The sequence below is a fragment of the Stegostoma tigrinum genome, unplaced genomic scaffold (assembly GCF_030684315.1).
Source record: "Stegostoma tigrinum isolate sSteTig4 unplaced genomic scaffold, sSteTig4.hap1 scaffold_257, whole genome shotgun sequence".
In the NCBI taxonomy this organism is placed as follows: Eukaryota; Metazoa; Chordata; class Chondrichthyes; order Orectolobiformes; family Stegostomatidae; genus Stegostoma; species Stegostoma tigrinum.
The window spans coordinates 18,193-31,483 of NW_026728190.1; the positions used below are offsets into that span (position 1 = coordinate 18,193).

The window sequence follows — 13,291 nt, forward strand, 5'->3', positions numbered from 1 at the left end:
CCTGTACTGTGCTGTTATGTTCTATGTTCTATAAACAATTGCACCTCCCAGTCGCAAACCATTTTAACTCCCCCTCCCATTCTTTTGACGACCTGTCCATCATGGGCTTCCTGCAGTGCCACAATGATGCCACCCGAAGGTTGCAGGAACAGCAACTCATATTCCGCTTTGGAACCCTGCAGCCCAATGGTATGAATGTGGGCTTCATAAGTTTTAAAATCTCCCCCTCCCCCACTGCATCCCAAAACCTGCCCTGCTCGTCTCCTCCCCCAACTGCATCCCAAATCCAGCCCAGCTCATCCCCGCCTCCCTAACCTGTTCTTCCTCTCACCTAACCCCTCCTCCCACCTCAAGCCGCACCTCCATTTCCGACCTGCTATCTCATCCCGCCTCCATGACCTGTCTGTCCTCCCCGGACTGACCTATCCCCTCTCCACCTCCCCACCTACACTCTCTTCTCCACCTATCTTCTCCTCTATCCATCTTCAGTCCGCCTCCCCGTCTCTCCCTATTTATTTCAGAACCCTCTCCCCATCCCCGTCTCTGATGAAGGGTCTCGGCCCAAAACTTCAGCTTTTGTGCTCCTGAGATGCTACTTGGCCTGTTGTGTTCGTCCAGCTTCACACTTTGTTGTCTTGGATTCTCCAGCATCTGCAGTTCCCATTATCTCTCCCTTCAGCCCAACTGCCTATTTTCTGTTCTTTGACCAATTCTGAAAACATGCTAATATACTATCCCAAAATTATGTGTTTTTTCTTATATTAGGTAAACTTCGGGCGATATTTTTTCAAGTGCCATTTTAAAATCGAAACACAATACATCTACTGGTTCTGTTTTATCTGTCCTGTCTGTTACTTACTCAAAGAATTTTTTAAAAATTGCCAGGCACAATTTCCCCACCATGAAGCTATGCTGACTTTGCTTGATTATATTATCTGCTTCCACTGTTATGGACTCGATCAAATCCCCACACATAGGTATCAAGGAGACAACATAGACTCAAACTTTTATTTAAAGACAATTCTAAGGTGCTGTGTTCCAGATGTAAATCGATTGGGCACGCCACTCAGCTTTAAGCAAAACCACTTTCCCCCCAATTAAAATGCAAGCAAAAGAAAGAAGAATTAAGATTAGTTTAACTCTACTGGAAAACTTAATTGAATAATATATTACTTAACTACCAAACAACAACTGTTCCAATATAATAATATCCCACAAACACATCTTGGCAAAGGCAAAGTCAGTAAAACAGATTGTCTCACATGATTCTGGTAGCAGAAAGAGAACCCCTGCTTTTAGCTGTAACACAGAGAGAGAGAGAGAGAGAGAGAGAGAGAGATAACAGCTTCCACAGCCAACTTCAAACCTCAACAACTGTCGAAATCTCAACGAAAACCTTGGTTCTGTGGGAGCCTGACATGACCCATTCATACTGAGATAGTAAGAACTGCTGATGCTGGAGAATCTGAGATAACAAGGTGTAGAGCTGGATGAACACAACAGGCCATGCAGCATCAGAGGAGCAGGAAAGCTGATGTCTTGGCTGAGACCCTTCTTTGGAAATTACCCATTCATGCATGCTGCTTTTGTTGTTACAACTTCCAAAAAATAAAACCCCAAGGCCTCACGAGTTGTTTATTGGTTTAGAGAAGAACACAAGCCAGGACAAAATACACCTCTTAAAGCCATAGTATTGCCAGACCACATGACCTGCTGTTGCAGCTTTTACAACAGACTGCAATATTTTCCCAATGAGAGGTTGCCTATTTTTTGTCATCCTTCCTTTTCATATCAAGTTGTTACATTGGCAGTATTCCCATCTACTGCTTGAAATGTTCCAGATTCCCGGGATATTTGGAAGATGACTGTCAGTGCATCCAGTATCTCTGTGGCTACATCTTTTAATATCCTAGTGCAGAGTACATCAGGTCCAGGATACCTCTCGACCTTTAGCCCCATTAGTTTCCCGAGCACCTTTTCTCTGGTGATATTTCCTGTCTGCTTTTTGCTCTTTGTTCACTAAATATTTTTGAGATGGTATTTGTGCCTTTTGCTGTGAAGACTGACATAAAGTATTTATTTGTCTCATTTGCCATTTCCTGATTCCCCATTATTATTTTTGCAGCCTTCATTCTTTAAGGGATCTGCGTTCACTTTGACCTCTTCCTTCATTTGTTCAAATAAGCTCTTATTGTCTGTTTCTTTTCTTTTTCTCAGCTTTGAAATCTTTCCTTATTTCTGGTTTCCCACTCACCTTGGGCACTGACTGTTGAATTGGCAGAACATTGGAGAGAATGCTGAGGATATGGAAGTTTTGGTCTGATAAATAGTACTCGACATGGTGCTGTTGCCCCAGCTCCTGCTCAGGTCTCTCCCAGTTGAAATGCCAAATAGGAGCCTGCCCATGCTCTTCACATCTGCCCTGCAGCATTAAATGGCTGGAGACAGGACATCAGGCACCCTCTTGGATGGAAGTTCTACCTTGTCAAACTCCTGGCCACTTAGAGCTCAGAAGAGTCTGAAGTTGCTGATGGCTGGAGGGCGGGTCCCCGACGAGAGGTACGGAGTGGTCGAGGGTTGTTAGGGGTTGTTGAAAGGTTGGATGAGAGTTTAAGGGTGTGAAGTGCCTAGGATCAGGCCAAGGGGCCTGCGAATGTGGTTCCCCTTCCAACTCACGTTTTCTAGGCTGGATTATGCATCTAAAGCTGAATGTCTTTCTGATTGACATCTATCTCCTTAGGCAATAGAGGGGATCTCTTAAATTGCCATCAATTGGTCTCAGCAGGCCAAAGGATAGGCAGGCTGCTTGACAGTTCCCCAGAACTTCCACACATATACACACAGTGCCCTCCAGATTTTATGTGTTTCTTCCCACCTTCGTATCTGTGGGATGGGGCTGTATAATCGAGCTCATGCAGTGCTAAAACAAAGAAGTTATCCTGAACCTTGAAATAGGACTGGAATGATGCAGCCAAATCTGGTGACTAAACTTCAAGGGTAATAATTTTGGTAGTATTGAATAATAATGATGAAATTTACCCAACGTATTTTAGGAATGTGACATTTTATCAACAAATTTAGCTAATGCTATTTTCATTGGAGTACAGGGGATTAATAAGTAGTTAATGAAACATAAAGGATTATGATCAGTTGGGGTAAAATAAACGTGGAAAGGCTGTGTTCCCATGGCTGATGGATGATGTTACAAGGAGAAGGGAATGCATTCATGTTTTGGGGAAAAGATGTAGGGGTTGTAAAGAGGAATTTTTTTGAAGCAGTCAATGTTCATGGGCCAGGATCTTGCTGCCTGTGGAAGGGTTAGAAGCCGAGAAAATCAATGATTTCAGTCACATGAATGCATATCTCTGGGCGCTTCATTCCTCACATTGCCATTAGATTTTATTTATGGAGGTTCTGTTATATTTCGAGTGGTTCGACTGGCATTTGATGTTTTGATGAAGTTTGCCAGATTTTGTTGGCATCATGTGAACTAACATTGAAGTGATACTTGGTTAACTACTAATTGTTTTTGGTAGACACTGTAGAACATACCATATGTATGACAAAATAGCAAAATTACAAGAGAAATCTCGTTCAAAACCTAGGTAACAGAGCACCTTTTTAGAATTAACAAGAATGTGTGATTAACACACTTAATAGCTGTGGCATAGTGTGATTTAAAAGAATGCTGATTACCAGAAGTGAAATATGGGTTGTAAGGTCCACTATTTTAAACGGGTAAAGAGCCAATTAGATTGTACTTTGGATTTGGATGTCGTGAGAATGAACATCGGTTGAAAGAGATGGATGTTTGAGGTTAAATTGTTGTGAATCCTGCTTCATAAATATAAAGGAGGGCTTCATGACATAGAAAGCTACTGTTCCTCCACCATTGTTCTGCAGAAATGACTGAACCAAACAACAGAATATGACCAGCATCACTGACGGTTCCCTCGTTAGATTTGACATATTGCATTTGAGAAGGAAATGGCCTGTTTCCATCATTCCAGAGTACTTTTGTGAATCCTTGTATTTATTTCGAGGCCAAATAAAGGAATTAATTTTATTTAATAGCTCCAATAAGTTAAAACTGTAATTGAAGTTAGTTTTCTTCCTCCTTTGTAGTGGATCTGTTGGAGTTGCACACAGCACAACGCGTCTTGGATCAACACAAATTGACACAAAACGAGCAACGTCGAAATGTGACTGAAGTAATCAACTGTTTGACGACCATTTATGATGGTTTGGAACAAAATCACTTGGTCAATGTGTCACTCTGTGTCAACATGTGTCTGAACTGGCTGCTGAGCGTCTTTGATACGTATCTATGATTTACACTTTAATGTAGTATGTTTAGATTGTCCTAAGGTGCATGAAACTGCATGCGACGTATTGGATTTTGATATGTACATGATCAGTTAAGTAAATGTGAAGATTGTTGACTGATTAAAATCAATCTGAGTATTGATGACATAAGGTTTCAGTATGTTCTAATTTCATTTTAGTTCAACAGAGAAAATAGTTGAAAGTTTGAGCGACTTTTGTTTTAAATCATAAAATTGAAAGTGATATACTTTTGATTCCATTTGGTCAGACCTGTACAGGATCATGTAGACGTCTTGACACTCTGATTGTAATGCTCTTCACGGTGACAAATGTTAGTGCTGGAGAAAGATGTGTATAAAGTACACAATATGAACATCATCCAGTTAATGTCAAGGAATAAATGGCTTTGTGAGGGGCAGGTCATGCCTCACAAACCTTATCGAGTTCTTTGAGGATGTGACTAGAAAGGTTGATGAGGGTCGAGCTGTGGATGTCATGTATATGGACTTCAGCAAGGCATTTGATAAGGTTCCGCATGGTAGGCTCATTCAGAAGGTCAGGAGGAATGGGATACAGGGGAACTTAGCTGTCTGGATACAGAATTGGCTGGCCAACAGAAGACAGCGAGTGGTAGTAGAAGGAAAATATTCTGCCTGGAAGTCAGTGGTGAGTGGTGTTCCACAGGGCTCTTGGTCCTTGGGCCTCTACTGTTTGTAATTTTTATTAATGACTTGGATGAGGGGATTGAAGCATGGGTCAGCAAGTTTGCAGATGACACGAAGCAAGGAGGTGTCGTTGACAGTATAGAGGGCTGTTGTTGGCTGCAGCGGGACATTGACAGGATGCAGAGATGGGCTGAGAGGTGGCAAATGGAGTTCAACCTGGATAAATGCGAGGTGATGCATTTTGGAAGGTCGAATTTGAAAGCTGAGTACAGGATTAAGGATAGGATTCTTGGCAGTGTGGAGGAACAGAGGGATCTTGGTGTGCATATACATAGATCCCTTAAAATGGCCACCCAAGTGGACAGGGTTGTCAAGAAAGCATATGGTGTATTGGCTTTCATTAACAGGGGGATTGAGTTTAAGAGTCGTGAGATCTTGTTGCAGCTCTGTAAAACTTTGGTTAGACCGCACTTGGAGTAATGCGCCCAGTTCTGGTCGCCCTATTATAGGAAAGATGTGGATGCTTTGGAGAGGGTTCAGAGGAGGTTTACCAGGATGCTGCCTGGATTGGAGGGCTTATCTTATGAAGAGAGGTTGACTGAGCTCGGACTCTTTTCATTGGAGAAAAGGAGGAGGAGAGGGGACCTAATTGAGGTATACAAGATAATGAGCGGCATAGATAGAGTTGATAGCCAGAGACTATTTCCTAGGGCAGAAAAGGCTAACATGAGGGGTCATAGTTTTAAGCTGGTCGGAGGAAAGTACAGAGGGGATGTCAGAGGCGGGTTCTTTACACAGAGAGTTGAGAGAGCATGGAATGCGGTGCCAGCAGCAGTTGTGGAAGCAAGGTCATTGGGGTCATTTAAGAGACTACTGGACATGCATATGGTCACAGAAATTTGAGGGTGCTCACATGAGGATCAATGGTCGGCACAACATCGTGGGCTGAAGGGCCTGTTCTGTGCTGTACTGTTCTATGTTCTATGTTCTATGTTCTAACTGTGTCATTGTGGTATTTTCCAGACTAATTGTCCTTCAGCTTATCTCAGTCAGATTGTTTACTAAACTCCATTTAGGAATAATGTTATGCACTTCACTTGGAAATGTATGAGGACTGTGACAGTATATTGGGGAATCCTTGCAAGCGGAGAGAATTTTATTTTCTTTCAGTCCGGGCTGGATATGATTCTAGGACTTGGAGATGAAAGTCCGGGGTTAAACTTTCAGTGTCCTTCTATACACCCCTAATCACCTCCAATATTTCATTTATATTAAATTGAGCTTCGTCTGCATGAGATGTGTTCCAATATTATATCATTATTGTGACTGTCAATTTTGACATTGTTCATTAGGTGCGTACCCTTCATATTGATTGCAGCTCAAGGTCCTTCTGGATGTCAAAACCAAAATGTTGCATTTTCCAGTAAAATTGCAGACATTGAGCGGAAATTCACACTAGGGAGTACTGAAAGGCATGAATTATTTCTCAGTACCACCCTCATTAATACTTTTTCTACCTGCCAGACAGAAACTAGACTCTCAGAATTACCGAAATGAAATTCTGAGTGGGTGTGTGGTGCTTGCACTTTGCTCAATGCTCCTCTGGACCTCCAACTTGGGTAGTAGTCACCAGTATCTGCAGCCACACCCTTCAGTAGCACCCCATCTCCACAGTTTTGACATGTGGCATGTTCCAGCCTCAGCACATCTCACATCTGCTTTCAGTACTCTTCTGTACTTCATTGCTGCATTTTGGATTGCAGCAGCCCCCCTCATTGCAGTGCTACTGCCAGGGCACTTTTATATGCAGGAACAGGCACCCATTCGTGTATTGGGCCACGTTACACATCAGGACACCTTGCTTGAGCTCTCCACTCTCATTTTGTCCCTGCATGAATGCTAACAGCTCCTCTGCCTTGTCTTCATTTGCCTTGTCTTTTTACGGGTTGCCCCCTCCGCCACACCTCACAGACTCATAATGCTAGTATATTGATTAACCTTTTGGCATCGAGACAAAGCCAGACAGCTTGTCATGTTTGTCAGCAGTCATCAATCAAAGGAGTGGGTGTGTTGCCGTTCAGCACCGTGATATGTTGATCTCACACCTGCAGCATGTGCCAGCTGCAGAAGCACAGAACGCGTTGCATTGTCTCCAACCTCATGGTCATGCTTCAGGTTCCGAGGGGAATGGTCTCCAGTCAAGGGAGGCAGTTTCAGGCAGCAGATCTAGGTAACTCCAGGGCATTGTCTGATATCACTCGAGGGGCTTGGATGCAATCAGTTGGCTGCTCAGGATGACCATCGTCAGGACACTGTCCTCATAGGTTGTGGGAAGTCGAACGTTAGACACCTCACTACCTGTGTTGGCTCTTTCTGCCCTACTGTGGGCTGTTTTTCCTGGATGAAACAAAGGGAGGGATTGAGTGAGATGAAATGAGCTGGTGCATTTGTTAGTGCTCATGTATGTTTGGGAAGGGAGGTGAGGTCTCCTGGGTGAGAGCAAGAGGCACAGAGACATAGAGGATTAATAGCCTTGGGCCCTCAAGTAGGCGAGAGCAAGTGAAGACAGACATTGAATGCTTTGGTGAGAATGGTATTACATGAGCTGTGCTGAAGGGTGGTGCAGAATTAGAGAGAGGGTGAATGTGAGGTAGCACAGAACAATGAGGCTCTTCTTCTGTTGGAGCAGGGGTCACTGATCTTGCAGCACTGCTGGATGGTTCTTTTGGTGGTTGAGCCTGCGTTGGCACTGGACAGCCTTGGATCAGTCTGGCCGAGTCTTGTGTCGTGGCCTCCTGTGCTTGTCCTTGGGAAAGAGGACAGTTCTGCACTGCACCAATCCATCCACCAGGACCTCCAGGTCCCTAACTGTAAAGTAAGGTGCTAATTTCCCCTTTCCTGCCCTGTCTGGGACAAATGCTATGAACGGTACGAGGCAGTTCTGGATTCTGAGCAATTTACTGGTCCACAATAGCCTTCAAACATGGCACGAGTGCCAGTAATACCGGGATGGTCCAGTTACTTTGAGTGGAGAACTAACTAGCGTCGGTTGAGAGAGGCACAACAGGAGCATTGTTGCCAGTTATTGAATAGGTTTGCAACAACAGAGTGAGAAAATTTCTTCGGTCTTTTGGAGAGATACTGTCCTTGCAGTGCAATAAAAATGACACTGAACTGATTCATTCCAGTGTTTTAGACCTGATGATTTAAGAACAGAATTAGATCATTCAGCCCATCGAGTGGGATCTATCATTCTCAATCCCATTCTCCTTTGTCCATACTAAGCAAGAACATATCTATCTATGCCTGAAATCAACTCTGACTTGGCCTCCACAGCTTTCTACATCAATGAGTTCCACAGGTTCGCAACTTTCTGACTGAATAAATTCCTCCTCATCTCCATCCTGAAGGGTGGTCCCTTTGACTCTGAGGCTGTGCCCTCAGGTCCTAGTCTCTCCGACTCGTGGAAACAACATCTCTGTGTGCACTCTATCCAGGCCTGACTGACCTTCAGTGTGACCCCCTTCGTCCTTCTAAACTCCGTCGAGTACAGACCCAGAGTTCTCAGCCACTCCTCACATGACAGTCCCTTCATCCCCAGGATTATGTTTGAGAACCTCCGCTAGACCCTGACAAAGGCCCGCACATCCTTCCTTAGATAGATGGCCAAAAACTGCTCTTAATATTCCAAATGCAATATGACCAGAGCCTTACACAGCCTCAGCAATACGTCTCTGCTCTTGTATTTTTGCCGTCTTGAAATGAATGCTGACATTGCATTTGCCTTCCCAACTGCCAACTGAACCTGCATGTTAAAAGAATCCTGAACTGGGGCATCTTTGTGCTTCAGATTTCTGAAGCCTTTCCCCATTTAGAAAATAGTCTATGCCTGTAATGCCACTTCTCGAAAGACTCTCTGTGACCTCCCAACCCCCTCAACACTGCCTGCCTTTCCACCTATCGAAATGTCATCTGCAACAACCCACTATGGACAACAATACCATCAGTTCCTTTGTCCAGATTGTTAATGTATAATGTGAATGGCTGTAGTCTGAACTCTGATGACTGTGGAACTCCTCTAGTTGCTGGCTGCCATCCTGAAAAAGACCCTTTTATTGCCACTCTGTGCATTCCGCCAGTTAGCCAATTCTCTGTCCGTGGCAGTACCTACTCCCTAACACCATAAGCTCATTTTTTTAAATTTTGAAGCCTCCTGTGTGGGACCTTCTCAAAGGCTTTCTGGAAATCCAAACAGATAAAGTTCAATGGTTCTCTTTTGTTTTAACTCACTGGTTACATTCTCAAAGAATCTAACAGAGACCTTCCCTTGACAAAGTTGTGTTTTCTCAGCCCAATTTAGCATGTATTTCCAAGTATTACCATGTACTTCCAAGTACTCTCCGGCCTCATCCTTAATAATGGACTCTAAAATCTGACCTAATGACCAGCGCCAGGCTAACAGGTCTATAATTTCTTGTCTTTTGCCTCCCTCCATTTTAAACAGGGGCGTTATATTTGCCATTTTGTACTCCTTTGGGACCCACCCTGACTCCAGTAATTCCTGAAAGATCACCAATAACTGCATGGTTTTTTCACTTATCTCCTTCAGAACTCTGGGGGGCAGTCCATCTGGTCCATGTAATTTACCATCTTCTCGGAATTATAGAATTCCTACAGAGCGGAAAGAGGCCATTGGGTCTGCACTTGGAATACTGCGTCCAGTTCTGGGCGCCCTATTATAGGAAAGATGTGGATGCTTTGGAGAGGGTTCAGAGGAGGTTTACCAGGATGCTGCCTGGACTGGAGGGCTTATCTTATGAAGAGAGGTTGACTGAGCTCGGTCTCTTTTCATTGGAGAAAAGGAGGAGGAGAGGGGACCTAATTGAGGTATACAAGATAATGAGAGGCATAGATAGAGTTGATAGCCAGAGACTATTTCCCAGGGCAGAAATGGCTAGCACGAGGGGTCATAGTTTTAAGCTGGTTGGTGGAAAGTATCGAGGGGATGTCAGAGGCAGGTTCTTTACGCAGAGAGTTGTGAGAGCATGGAATGCGTTGCCAGCAGCAGTTGTGGAAGCAAGGTCATTGGGGTCATTTAAGAGACTGCTGGACATGTATATGGTGACAGAAATTTGAGGGTGCATACATGAGGATCAATGGTCGGCACAACATTGTGGGCTGAAGGGCCTGTTCTGTGCTGTACTGTTCTATGTTCTATGTTCTATCTCCGCAAAGAACATCCCACCGAGACCCAGCCCTGTACTGTTTCCCCGCAAGCTCACATTTGCCATGGTTGATCCACCTTGCCTGCACATCTTTGGACTGTGGATGGAAATCAGAGCACCTGGCGGAGACCCGTGCAGACATGGGGAGAATGTACAAATTCCACACAGACCCTTCAGCTTCTCCTTTGAGATGGCCACCACACTCACTTCTGCTTCAGACTCCCTTAAAGTTCTACTACTGGTGCCTTCCAACCTGAAGACTGATGCAAAATACTTGTTCAGTTCCTCTGCCATTTCTTTGTTCCCCAACACTACTTATTTGGCCCCTCTTGAAATTTTCTTTGGATTTTCAGGGGTGTTTTACAATAACAATATCTACTTTATTGTGTTGACAAATGGATTATTTAGATCATCACAGAAACAAAAAGCAAAATTCATCAGTACTCTCAATTAACAATCATATATATATATTAATATCACAATCAATGCATTTCCATCAGGTAAGCACGTAGCTGGAACTTTCTAACCTGGCAGTTTTCACTTTTCATTTCTCAGATTTCACTCTCAGACAGAACAGTTGATGTTGACACACTGTTCATTAAAAATAGCATCCACTGTATTTTTCCCCATGTTGTAGCTCGTGGGCTTGTGTCACCTTAACCCATAGAGTCCATGTTCATTTTCAAGCAAGTTATTACTTTCGTGATTTCAGGTGTTACATTCAGAAGGGTACCATGCTGCAATTCGAGCCTGCAGTTTCCAGAGTAATCCCAATGTGGAAGATTTTGAAAAGTATGTAAGTTTCCCTAATTTACTTGTCTTTTAGATCCAAACTGATGAAGACCACGGTCCAGATTTCTGTTCTTAACAAGAATGCCTATTTATTACAACTGCATAGATTCTAGCTACAGTCAGATATTTACAAACATTGGACACATATCTGTACAAATTAAAACTGTAAGCCCCCTGTTAACTCATCTTCCTGCAGACAAACATCGAGGGGAGAGGGATAAAACATGGATATTATAGGTGTAAAAAAAAGGCTAAGTAAGCTGTTCAGTGGCCCCTGTTCACAGGATTTGCAAAGATGATCTTGAGGATATAAAACAAATGAATAAATATCCCAGAGTGACTTATTATCTATTAAAACATGTGTTGATGATATGGCATTGCTATGATCATAAAATAGAACATTGTCCAATTTCCTATGAGCATTACCGTAGTTTTCATTTGTATTCTCCATGTCGGGAACATACTTAATTAGTACTTTACTGATTAAGTGACCTTTGCTCATCTACAGTGTTCAGTTGCAAACAGCCAATAGTTTATTATTCTAATTTCGTAACTTTGGTTTGGAATTTTGTCATAGGAAATGTATTTCCCCTGTGTACTTGTAGCCAATCCTCCATTGGCAAAGAAACACAACTACAGAAGTTAATAAAAGAAAGAAGTGCATTTATGTAGCTCATTTTATGGTCTCAGGCATAAAAAGTACTTTATAGGCAGCTAAACTACCTTTGAAATGTCGTCACTGATGTAGCATAAGAAAACCTGTTGTATTTAAAATAGTCAGAAGTAAAGAAATATGAAATAATAAAGAAAGAAGAAATAGTAAAATAGATATGAAATTATGAATGTAAAGAAATATAAAATCTTCAGCCCTTTGCGAGTGGAGACGTAGAATCAGGAGATGCAGAGTCAGTATGGAGCCTACCAGGGAGGAGGCAATTCTGGATCTGGTGTTGTGCAACGAACCGGATTTGATCAGGGACCTTGAAGTAAAGAAGCCATTAGAGGTAGTGACAATAATATGATAAGTTTTAATCAGCAATTTGAGAGGGAGAAGGGAGAATTGGAAGTGTCAGCATTGTAGTTGAAGAAAGGGAACTATGGAGCGATGAGGGAGGAGCTGGCCAAAGTTCAATGGTTCAATACCGTAGCAGGGATGGCAGTGGAACAACAATGGCAGGTATTTCTGGATATAATGCAAAAGGTGCGGGATCAGTTCATTCCAAAGAAAGATCCGAAGGCAGGGGCGGCCGTGGCTGACGAGGGAAGTTAAGGACTCTCTAAAGATAAAAGAGAAGTATAACATAGCAAAGATGAGCGGGATGCCGGAGGACTGGGAAGCTTTTAAAGAGCAACAGAAGATCACTAAAAAGGCAATACGCGGAGAAAAAAATGAGGAACGAAGGAAAACTGACCAAAAATATGAAGGAGGATAGTAAGGATAACAAAGTGTGGAGCTGGATGAACACAGCAGGCCAAGCAGCATCTCAGGAGCACAAAAGCTGACATTTCGGGCCTGGGTGAAGGGTCTAGGCCCGAAACGTCAGCTTTTGTGCTCCTGAGATGCTGCTTGGCCTGCCGTGTTCATCCAGCTCCACATTTTGTTATCTTGGATTCTCCAGCATCTGCAGTTCCAATTATCAAGGAGGATAGTAAAAGGTGTGTTGAAAAAAAAATGGTTAAGACTAGAATTGGGCCCTTGAAGACAGAAACAAGTGAATTTATTATGGGGATCAAGGAAATGGCAGAAGAGTTGAGTAGGTACTTTGGAACTGTCTTCACTCGGGAAGACACAAGCAATCCCCCAGATGTAATAATGGCTGAAGGACCTAGGGTAATGGATGAATTGAAGGGTATTGATGTTAGGCAAGAAATGGTGTTGGATAGACTGTTGGGTCTGGAGGCTGATAAGTCCCTGGGACCTGATGGTCTGCATCCCAGGGTACTTAAGGAGGTGGCTCTGGAAATCGTGAACGCATTGGTAATCATTTTCCTATGTTCTCTAGATTCAGGATCAGTTCCTGCGGATTGGAGGGTGGCTGATGTTGTCCCACTTTTCAAGAAAGGAGGGAGAGAGAAAACAGGAAATTATAGATCGGTTAGCCGGACGTCAGTGGTGGGAACGATGCTGGAGTGAATTATAAAAGATGAAATTACAACTCATTTGGATAGCCGGAACAGGATAGGTCAGAGTCAGCAGGAATTACGAAGGGGAAATTGTGCCTGACTGATCTTCTGGAATTTTTTGAGGATATAACTGTGAAGATGGACAAGGGAGAGCCAGTG

The 13,291-nt window shown here is 43.3% G+C and overlaps 1 protein-coding gene across 1 annotated transcript in view; it reads left to right on the forward strand.

Annotated features, from left to right (window-relative positions):
* Positions 1–10,729: 10,729 nt before the first annotated feature.
* The window catches only part of LOC132208039 (utrophin-like), a 233,824-nt gene continuing 231,262 nt past the window's right edge, over positions 10,730–13,291 (forward strand). Inside the window, exon 1 of the mRNA XM_059643779.1 lies at positions 10,730–11,008. Within this exon, the coding sequence (XP_059499762.1) occupies positions 10,951–11,008 (58 nt within the window). The 5' untranslated portion in view covers positions 10,730–10,950. The remainder of the gene's footprint in view (positions 11,009–13,291) is intronic.